Here is an 11,385-nt window from a genome sequence, read left to right as displayed (position 1 = left end):
GTAGCAAGACCCTATATAAAAATAAATAAATAAATAAATAAAAGGTCTGAGAATGTAGCTCTGTGGTAGAGTACCCCTGGGTTTAATCCCCAGTATTTAAAAAAGGCCAGAAATATAATTCACTTATTTATGAAGACACATTTATCTTATACAAAAGTAGAGTGTCTAAAAGACTATCAGCAAAATATTTTATTTTTTAACTTTTTATTTTTTGTAGTACTAGGGATTAAACACAGGGATGCTCTACCACTGAGCTATACCCCCAGCCCTTTTTGAAACAAAATCTCACTAAGTTGCTTAGGTCCTTGCTAAATTGCTAAGGCAACTTGTGATCCTATCACCGTAGCCTCCTGAGTCACTGAGAGGTGTGTACCAGCATGCCCCAAAGTAAAATAATTTCATTTTTAGTTAACACTTCTTATTTGTATAAGCATACTTTCACAACTTTGTGAAATTATATAATACTGTCAAATAGTTTCCCAAATAAGATCTTGATCATAAAATGTCAGTGGTTTTCTAGCACTTCCTGAATGAAGTTTAAACTCTTTGCTCTGGCTCCCTTACCTAATTCGTCAAACTTGCCTTATTTACTGAATTTAACAAAGTCATGATCTTTTCAACTAAACATGTCATCCTATCCATATAATAATTAGTCATACCCCACAAGTAGTATTTCCTTTCTCTAAACTTCTATAGCCTTCAGCTTACCACTCACAAGATTATTTCTCAGTGTACTATCTTCTCTGTTACAAATCTTGTCGAACTTATCATAATAAAAACCTAAGTATATAGGTATGTACGTTTTATCCCTTCCACTGTCTAGCATAGTAGGTACTAAAAATACTTTTCTATGACATTCCTCTCCTCTACAGAGATTTTAGGGCCAGAAGAGTGAAGGGAGGTCCAGGGGTCCTCTATTAATTTCAGAATTATATTTGTATTGTTTTCTGGTTTCTATAACATGCCTCTCTTCATGTAATTCCAGAAATAGTTAAATACCACTGAGCTTGATGTCACTCACCTGTAAGCCCAGATACTCAGGAGACTGAGGCAGAAGGACTGCAAGTTTGAGTCCAACCTGGGCAATTTAGCCAGATCTAGTCTCAAAATTAAATTAAAAAAGGGACTGAGGGCATGGGTCAGTGGAAGATTTTCCTGGGTTAAATTCCTAGTACCAAACGAGAAAGAAAAAAAAAAAATACAGTTGCTGGCTATTATGGTTTGGATGTGAGGTGTTTCCCAAAACTCACATGTGTGACAGTACAAGAAGGTTTGGAGGAGAAATGACCTAATCAGTGAATATCTGATGGGATTAACTGAGTGGTAACTGGAGGCAGGTGGGGTATGGCTGGAGGAATTGGTTCATTGGGGGCATAGCTATGGGAATATGTTTTATATCTGGAGAGTAGAGTCTCTTTCTCTCTCTCTCTCTCTTATCATCATCATCATCATGTGAGCTGCTTCCCTCTGCCACACTCTTCCACCAAGATATTCTGCCTCACCTCCAATCCCAAGGAATGCATCCTACTGTCTATAGACTGAAATCTCTGAAACTGTGAGCCTCCAAATAAACTTTTCCTCCTCTACAATTTGTCTGGTCAGATCTTTTAATCATAGCAGTGAAAAAGCTGACTAAAACACTAGCCCATCATGAATTTGAATGTTTCATGTATTTTTAAACCCAACTCCTAGCACTGAAGATGTTATTTAAAAAAATGAATTTGAATGTTAAAAGTCATTCTAAGATTAGCAAAAATTTAGAAAAGGTAAAGATTATAAGACAAAAGGAAATGGCCAGCTGGTAAGGTTACTTTAAAATGAAATTTTAAAAAGCTAGACAAGATTAAGTAGAGAAAGTCTACAGATTTGGAAACTAAAGAAGTTTAAATTGGACTAAAATGGGGGATAATAAAGGCAACGAAAGATAATAGAGGATTATTAAATGAAGAGCCCTTCTGTTTTGAAAGTACCTAATCAGCCTGCAGTACTTCAGAGCAGGAATCCAGAAATGGCACTTGAGAACAGACATGAACACTATGCTGTTGGGTGAATAAAACATGGTCAGGCAGTTATCAGAAGCAGAATCCACTTATGACATAGTCTGGCAAGGCTGGAGGCTAGTGATATACTTAAGCACCTAAGAAGATGATATCAGTCTTTGAAGAACAGAGGTGACTTGGGTGGAAAATAAGGGATATCACAAAAGTCTTGTTTCTCATGTTTAACTCACAGCTTTGAGTCTTGATTTCATATGTTGATTCTTTGGATATTGTAGAGTTCTTTTCTTTAGAAGCTCAAGATTCTCAATGTGCTTCTACCTACAGTTGGGTTTCTATTCATATAACCTGCCACTAATCCAATTTTCCTATTCCCATCCCACAGGGAAGTTTTGAAGCCACAAATAATAATTATAAGTATTTAATGAGATTGCTCTGACCTGGAGGAAGTTTAAGCTTAGCTGTCATAAGCCTTTGTGTAGTTGACTTTAAGTAGGGGGAGAAGGATATACAGGGTATCTTGGTTAGGCCCAAGATATGTAAAAGGTGACAAAGAAGATGTTAAACATTAGAGAATTTACATCAAAATTCATAATCATTTTACCTGACTTGATAAATTAATTTTTATTTACCTGAACGCAAAAGAGTAGCAAACCTGATTGCAATAATACAATTCTATGGATGAAGCCATCTCCCAATATCTTAATCATTAAGAAGTTGTTTAAAGCATTCTTACCATTAGTACTATCCTCATGAAGAAATATGGATTCCCCCACCCCAAATCTGGCAATACTATATACTTGGCACAAATACATAGTATTGACCCAGAATCTAGATCTGAGAATCAGACACAAACACAAATGGCATTAGTTACAAATCTCTCAGAAATCTAGACACAGATTTCCAGAGCTATGCAGATCATTTCACAGGTACATCCAGTCAATATTTATTAGCACCTATATGCAAGGCACAATGAGGGGTAAAAGACCTCATGAACCTGACCTACTCATGGATTCATTATTGGAAAATGAATGGTAAGAGCAGTAGCCCCCCAGATTAAGAATTATCCATCCAGGAGAAAACAAAAATACTGCTGTGGCATTTAGCTTTTCTGGAAGGCCATTTAAGTCCATTAGGTAAGAACAAAACACTTTAAGTCTACCTTTTCCAGACAACATTCCTCAAAAAAGTTTGGTTCCAACCAATTTCTAGAATGTGGAAGATAATTCATCTCAGATTGTTTTCTAACACATGATGATGCACTGGTAAATAAAGCCCTGGCCTACAATTTCTGTAGTGCTCCAGGCTAGCTTCAGTTGAATTACAAATAAGCCCCAACTTTGGCATGTATAGTCAGTGAGACAGAATTTTTTTCCCTACATGGCTCCTCTGATGTTGAACAAGGTATGAAGTTCGGGTGAAGCCTTTTCCACATGTATCACACTGATAGGGTTTCTCACCAGTATGGATTTTTTGATGTTCAATAAGGCTTCTATTCTGAGTAAAACTTCTTTCACACTCATTACATTTATAAGACACAGGAGTTCCAACATTTTCCCACTGGCTTTCCATCCTACTGTGACCTTCCCAGGCCTCTCCATGCTCAGGCTCCTGATTTTTATCAGCATGGATCCTCTGATGTCTCAGAAGATGTGAATTACGCCTAAAGGCTTTGCCACACATCTTGCATTGGTATGGCTTCTCCCCAGTATGAATTTTGTGATGTTCAAGGAGGCTGCAGCTCTGGCTAAAGGTTTTCCCACAGTCATCACATTCATAGGGCTTCTCCCCAGTGTGAGTTCTCTGATGTTTGATAAGGTTTGAACTGTGACTGAAGACCTTGCCACATTCTTCACACTCATATGGCTTCTCACCAGTGTGAACTCTCTGATGAATGACAAGGGCAGAGCTCCCAATGAAGGTCTTCCCACAGTCTTCACACTCATAGGGTTTCTCTCCAGTGTGGATTCTCCTGTGCTTGGTCAGGCCTGAACTCTGAGCAAAACTCTTTCCACATTCATGGCAAATGTGTCGCCTACTCCCTGTGGCATTTTTCTGCTTTCTTTGCAACCCACCCTCATCCTGTTCACCAGCTTCTGCACCTGCAGAGATCTGTGCAATGTCCTCACCAAGATGGTACAATTTCTGCCCAGGCTTTTCTAGATCTTCCTTTGCTGGAGGCAAATCCTGAATTGTAGCCTGTATTTTACTACCTGAAACAACAAGCCAACAACTGTTAATTATAGGAGCAAAGCTCTGTGATGAAAAGTGATGAGGCAAGAATTACAGAGTTATATGCTTGCCAAGGATGATAATTTAAGTTCAAAAATAAGGGTGGGAATAATGGAGGAAAAGGAATGCTGGAGAGGAAAGAGACCTGAGAATGGAAATGGGGCCATTGAAAGAAGGGGACAACTGGAAATAAAAAAAGTGGAAGAAGAGTATCAAAAACAAAGTACTATATTGAGCATTTATGGAGTGGAGGCTTGAAAGAATAGTAAGGCAGAGTCATAGACCCAGGATTAGGTCTGAGCAGAAGGCAATCATAAACAGACCAAGCAAAAGGATTTCTGAAATATTCTGTAACAAACAGCAAAAGTAGAAACTTAGAAATTGATCACTGATCAATGATACAAGTTGTTATTTCTGCTCTTATTTCGGGCAGAAGTAGGATCCCCAAACAGAATAGGCATTGGTGCTGGGAGTTCTGAGTTAGAGCACCTGCTGTGCCATCAATGAGCTGTGTGACCTCTGACAAGTCGGATAACCCTCTATGCTTCTTCACCCTCACCTCTAAGAAGGTGTAGTCTGTAGTCAATGTCTGAGGTTACTACTAACTTTCACACTGTTTGACTCAATGGTCCATTTCCTGAAGAGGCCCTTCAGGTTTTCTCCTCTGTCAGGGCTAGAAATTCAAAGGAAATCAACATTTACTGAGCACCTACTTGAGCCACAACTGTGCCAAGGTTTATATCTACTTCCTCTCATTTAAACTGACCAGAATACTGACATGATAGAAAAGAAAGCAAGGATCAGAGGTTTAGGAGTTAATTATATATCTGACCATCAACAGGGGTTCAGAAATGGTGGTTCTGAAACCAAACATACTCCAAACACGTTCTAACAATCCGGTAGATTCTAATACACAAAATGAAAGAGAAAAAAAGATACCTTAGTAAAAATTAGGGACTATTAATCTTACCCAGGGAAACCAGGTTTCCATAGTTTTCCTGCCTTTCATCTCTGTAGAGGTTCATTTGAGATGAATTCAGCTGTGTCCAATCAGGAGAGAAGGTCAGGGCCACATTTTCCATTTTCAGCATCCTCTAAAACAATAAATAATCCCACTTAGTACTTCTTGCCTATAATCACTCCCAAAGCAGGATACTTGCAAAGAACAGACATAATTCTTTAAAGGAGCTCTTTAAAAAGGGCCTACCTAACCCTATCTCAATAAAATCTTTATTTAAAAGAACTATCAAAGGCAAGAAACAATTACATTTGATGTAAGTACTTTCATATAAATATCTAAACAGTTCAGAAAGTGAAAAGGTTTGGAAAACAAGGGGCAAAACAAAAGGAGTAGAACCATATCCAAACTCTCCAAAAGATGTGTGGTATGCTTTGGTAAAGGAGCACGTAAGGGCTTATTTACATTAATGGTTTTTAAAATACAATGAAATCTAGATCTGAGGTAAGAAAAAAATACAAAAACTCTGCAAACACTGAGTACTTCAAGCAGGACATTAAAGACTGAGAAATGAAAATCTAAGTTTAGTAAATCTTCCTTCTGGGAGTGGTGACATACTCTGTAATCTCAGCTACAGGGGAAGCTGAGGCAAGAGGATCAAAAGTTCAGGGCCAGCTTCAGCAACTTCATGAGACCCTGTCTCAAAAAATAAAAAGGGCTGGGGATTATAGGTGTGGTAGAGCCCCCTGGGATCAATCCCCAGTACCACATTAAAAATAGGGCTAGGGATATAGTTCAGTTCATAAAGTGCTTGCCTCACACACACAAAGCCCCGGGTTCAATCCCCAGCACCACAAAAATAAATAAATAAATAAAAAAGCAAAAAAACAAAGTTGGGAATGTAGTTCAGTGGTAGAGCACTTGCCTAGTATGTGTAAGGCCCTTGATTTAATCCTCCTCACTGCCAAAACAAAACACCCCACAAAACAAACCACCATCACAATGAAATATTTAGTTGCTGAAGAAAAAAATCCCACTGATGAAGGGGCTAACCAAAGAAAAGGGAAGCACAGAGAACCCTTTCCTGTAAGAAAACAGGAAAAGCCTCTTAAGGGGGCACCAAATATTAACCAATGATGAGATGAGAAAACTCAAATCCTATGTGGATTTAGAATGGGGTAGGGTAGAACTGGGGAAAGAGGAACCTAATAGGAAGCCTACCAATAGTAAAGTGTGTGGAGTATCAGGAAGGGGAGGGCTTTTAACTCACCTGGGACTGTGGAGTGAATCTGGCAGCCACTGGGGTATCTTCTCTGCAAATGATTCCCTGAGAAAGTCCAGAAACCTGGAGAACTAAGAAAGAAAGAAACTCTGGATAAGACATACCCTGGTGTTTAGCCTCCTTGCCTTATGGAATCTAAGATCAAAAACTGGGTTAGAACAGGGCAGGGTGGTGTATGCCTATAATCTCAGGGGCTCAGGAGGCTGAGGTAGGAGGATCATGAGTTAAAAGCCAGCCTCAGCAAAAGTGAGGTGCTAAGCAACTCAGTGAGATCCTGTCTCAAATACAAAATAGGGGGGCTGAGGCTGTGGCTCAGTGGAAGCACACTTGCCCAGCATGTGTGAGTCACTGGGTTCAATTCTCAGCACCACATAAAAATAAATAAAGATCTGTGAACAACTAAAATATATTTTTTAAAAAATACAAAATAGGGCTAGGGCTATGACTCAATGGTCGAGCGCCCCTGAGTTCAATCCCTAGTACCCCAAAATTTAAAAAAAAAAAACTGGGTTAGGAAATTGTTGCTGAGAAGTTTATACAATGTGTTCCTTTCCAAAGTGCAAAGGCCTAAGGAGTTCTGGTATGCTCCTGCAGACACACAAAAAACATGGGCAGAATTCTTGGGAGGAATGGTAAAGTGAATACAATATAAAACCAAAACAAAGCTTTTCATTTTTAGACATTTTGGTCTTGAGTTTTGATGGGAAGAGAAAAGGGGTTTTGTTTGTTTTTGTTTTTTGTTTTGGTTAAACTGTCTTTCGTGTGTATTAGAGTACTTTCCTCTTAGGTTCTGAAAAACTGAGTAAAATAAGGCTAATCCCATAAAGAAGACAGAGAAGTAGAGAGGAACCTCACTTTCCCTATAAGAAGTGAACACTGCAAGATTCAGAAAAGGAGTTGGTTTAGGCCAAAACTTCTGTTGGGAAATAAAGACTATATGTTGAATGGAAAAATAAAGACTATATGTTGAATGGTAAGTCTAAGTATTGTACATTCTGGGAACCTGCCTGAATGACCCCCCTAGAACACAAAGTTGCTTCCTGATAAATTATTTTCACCCTGTTTTCATTACAAATCTTATATTTAGAAGATGTATTCTCTTTAATTTGCAACAGTCCTACCATTTCTGGAATGTTATAGTTGGCTTTACAAATTCTACCTTATTTTCTTCATAGCACTTGTGAATATCTTAAATTATATTATTGATTCATTTTTATCTTCCCTACTAGAATATGAGCTCCACCAGAGCAAAAATTTGGTCTCACTGATGACTCTATTCCCAGTGCTAACAACACTGACTATTATAAAAAAGGTCTCCATAAATATATGTTAAATGAAAGGAGATCACTAAGTTATTAAAAAATAAATTCTTTCCTGGTGCCAAGTTTAATGAAGTCTTATTTAATATGTCTAGGTTTGGTTAGGAAAACTTTCTACTATTGTTTAAAATTCCTGTTTTAGTTGATCAGTAATCAGCATATAAAGTAAACATCAACAGTCAGTCATGGTGGCACACACCTGTAGTTAAAGTAACTCAGGACAATGAGGCAGGAAGATCATAAGTTTGTGGCCAGCCTCAACAATTTAAGGAGACCCTCAGCAACTGTTACCCTACCTCAAAAAATAAAAAGGACTAGGCTTGGTGACTCACACCTGTAATCCCAGCAGCTTGGGAGTCTGAGGCAGGAGGATCATGAGTTCAAAGCCAGCCTCAGCAAAAGCAATGTACTAAGCAATTCAGTGAGACCCTGTCTCTAAATTAAATACAAAATAGGGCTGGGTTTGTAGTTCAGTGGTCAAGTGCCCATGAGTTCAATCCCTGGTACTTCCCAAAATAAAATAAAATAAAAAGTAAAATGGACTGGGGATGTAGCTCAGTGGTAAAGCACCCCTGGGTTCAATCCCCAATACCAAAAAAAAAAAAAAAAAGAGTAACTGTCAGTGGGTATAAGGAACTGAATCAAGTCTTTAGAATTCATACAGCCCAAGGCTAGGAATGTAGGTCTGTGGTGGAGTATTTGCCTAGCACGCACCTAGCACTACAAAGTTAAAAAAAAAAAAAAAAAAAAAAAGTAGATTCATACAACCCAGCCCAGAAAATAATACTCACCTCTGTCTTGTAAGTGCTGGGATGCAGGAGATTCATGCTTGAGCAGAGCCTTCATTTGTTGGAATTGGCTATTTTGTGATTCTTGAACTGGTGTCAACAATGCCACCTTGCAACAGAGCAGTTCTTGCCCCTGGTGACCACCGGGAGGCTGAAAGTCATTCATCAAGCATTTCTATCATGCCTTCTACATGTTATTTCTACTTTCTAGGCACTAAGACCTTTATGAATATTAATCCACTTAATTCAGACAACCTTACAAGCTAGAACTTTGTGACTACAAAATTGAGGTCCAGTTTAGGTAGCTCACCTAAGACACCCAATTTATAAACAGCAATGCTAATACAGGAGCTCAGGCAGAACAATTCAAGAGCCCATAATCTTAACCATTACTCTGTGCTCCCCCATTATATGCAATTGTGCTTTTATGAAACTGTTTGGAATCTGGTGCTAAATTCTCAAAGAATACTAATATTTCTTCTTACCTGAAAAAATCTGGATAATAGTATCTAGTTTATGGGGCTTAGGAGACTAGTAAATAAGATTAAATAAGATTATAGTAGGCCAAACCACTCAACAGAGTTTGACACACAGTATGTCCTTGTTAAATGCAGATTTTCTTCCAGACAGCAGTTAGTTTTCAAGTTTCTTTCTCATGTGCGCCCAGAATTTCCCACATTCTTTATAAAGAATGTAAGAGACTCCAGATGATTTGTCACTGTTACAGAGCTCAGTGGAGTGGAATCGATCCAAGTAAAGAAACTTGGTTTCCTGATAACTGAAGGCTCTGAATGAATTTGCACAAGAACACTGGAAAAGATAAAGAGGAAACATTGTAAAACAGATGAGAAGATGGAGGTAAAAGTTCATCCATTTTTTAACAAGTTCAAACCCAGTGGTCTGTGAACTTGTATAGGAAAAAACTGGTCTTTTTTTTTTTACTAGTCTCTAAGAAAAATGTAACATTTAAACAAGCCAATGCGACATAAGCAGTACTAAGACTTTGTCATCAAAATAGGTCTTATTATTTAGCACATTTAAGTTTAAAAAACACATATATAGCTTTACTGGATGTTTAATCATTTGCTAACTGTGTATCGATATGACTGAGTTATTTTGTAATCCTTTATATTTTTCTTTATGTATTTAAATACTCTGAGAAAGGGTTCAGAATATCGATAAGGAGGCTCACAATACAAAAAGTGATCTTAAAGAAATACACCTCGCTCTGATCTTCAGGAAGGCACAGACCACAGCTCTCAGATACTAAACCTTTTCTTTCTACCTGAGGTGTGGGTTCATCCAGATGCTTCTCCAAATACTCCAACAGAACCACCACCTCCTCCCCGCTCTCTGGATGCTGCTCCCGCACCCAGTTTTGCAGGTCCCCAGGTAGGATGGTCAGGAACTGCTCCAGCACCAACAGCTCCAGAATCTGTTCCTTGCTATGCATCTCAGGCCTCAGCCACTGTCGGCAGAGCTCCCGGAGCCGGCTCAGCGCCTCTCTGGGGCCTGAGGCTTCCGGATAACAGAAAGCACGAAATCGCTGGCGCGAACATTCCTTGCCCCAGGCTAGGCTACCGGGTGCGCTCTCCTCAGTAACCGAGGTGAATTCCTCCTTCTCCACCTTCACAGTCAGAATCCCCATCTGCTCTTCTGCAGAGTGGGCTTCCAGGGCAGTTTTTTCTCTCCGTTCTCTAGCCATCCCGAGCAAAGGCAGTACTTGAATCACACTCTAGCTCCCGTTGAATATCTTCGGAGAATTCATGAAAGATGGGAACTATTTGCCAGTAAAACTGGAAATGGTTCCCTCCACTCATACCAGGGGCCCAGATCTTTCCTGAGGCGCAACTGCACAGATCTCTCCAGTAGTTCGTGCCTTGTGCAGCATACTCCTCTACACCCCACCCTAATCCCACAATAAATATTCTCAAAGGATGTCCTTGGGGTGAAAGTGAACACTGTCCAGACACACGAGAGAAGTTGAGGCTGGGGTCTAGGAAGCCTCGCGGGGAATCAAAGCCACTTCCTGGGCTCTCTAGGAAATTCCTCTCGGTGGTTGTCTCCGAATTAACCCGTTAGGGATCCTGTCTTTACCCTCACTTAAGGGAAGTTTGTTAAGGAAAGAATGGCATACCGTGAATCATAAGAAATAGGACAAGAATCTTTAAAATCTAAAGGTTGCTGCTGGGGTCCTCAATTCTTTCTGATGTAAAACTTGCCTAAAAACCTGGCATAAAGTTGAAACTAAAATACAGCTAGAAAGCAGTGTTTCCTAGAGTCTTCAGAACTCTGGTAGGAGTTTTTGTTCCTTAGAAACATCAGAAAGGCAGAACACATCACCAGGCACTTGTTTCAGAGTAATGACTGCCTCAGGTCCTGGCTCCACCAACACCTCCCTTAGTCTGCCACCTTCCTCCCTTTGAGGGAAAAAACAGTAAATTGAAGGAAAGCTCTCCCACCCTGACCTCATCCCCTCACAAATCCTTAACACATTCTAGGCAGTGAACTGCCAATGTAGCCACTGAGATAACTCCAGAAAAAGTAACCAGAAACTTCCTCCCCCAGCACCAGGTTACCACTTTGTTTTCCATAGCCTGTTCTCCAGGTTACCAATTTCAGTTTCCATGGCATGTAACCAGGCTTATGCTGCTCTCTGCTTCCAGAGACTCTCTAGTCCCTTGCTTTAGGTACATATTTTCCTCCTGCTTTCTTCCTTCCTGTTTCTTTCCAGACCCTATTCATGGTCTAGCACAGTGGGTAGATATACAGGCTCTCAAAGCAGGTCAACTGAGTAATCCTGACTTTA

The 11,385-nt window shown here is 39.6% G+C and overlaps 1 protein-coding gene across 1 annotated transcript; it reads right to left on the bottom strand.

The window, feature by feature from the left end:
* Positions 1-2,484: 2,484 nt before the first annotated feature.
* Zkscan4 (zinc finger with KRAB and SCAN domains 4) lies at positions 2,485-10,575 on the bottom strand. The gene is made up of 5 exons (XM_076859092.1): positions 9,862-10,575; positions 8,580-8,709; positions 6,458-6,540; positions 5,200-5,323; positions 2,485-4,210 (listed from the first exon to the last, which is right to left on the bottom strand). Exons 1-5 carry the CDS (start codon positions 10,279-10,281, stop codon positions 3,351-3,353), a joined length of 1,617 nt encoding a protein of 538 aa, XP_076715207.1. The 5' UTR covers positions 10,282-10,575; the 3' UTR covers positions 2,485-3,350.
* Positions 10,576-11,385: the final 810 nt, after the last annotated feature.

The sequence above is a fragment of the Callospermophilus lateralis genome, chromosome 6 (genome assembly GCF_048772815.1).
Source record: "Callospermophilus lateralis isolate mCalLat2 chromosome 6, mCalLat2.hap1, whole genome shotgun sequence".
Classification (NCBI taxonomy): Eukaryota; Metazoa; Chordata; class Mammalia; order Rodentia; family Sciuridae; genus Callospermophilus; species Callospermophilus lateralis.
The sequence above is the reverse complement of the archived record's forward strand: the minus strand, read 5'-3'. Positions and strand labels throughout refer to the sequence as shown.

Bases quoted from the DNA above. Each gene is read 5' to 3' on its own strand.
- Zkscan4 (XM_076859092.1), bottom strand. From the start codon at position 10,281: ATGGCTAGAGAACGGAGAGAAAAAACTGCCCTGGAAGCCCACTCTGCA. The intron at 5,324-6,457 runs GTGAGTTAAAAG...TTATTGTTTTAG, and splicing joins GATTCACTCCACAGTCCCAG to AGGATGCTGAAAATGGAAAA. The intron at 4,211-5,199 runs GTAAGATTAATA...TTGTTGTTTCAG, and splicing joins TGGAAACCTGGTTTCCCTGG to GTAGTAAAATACAGGCTACA.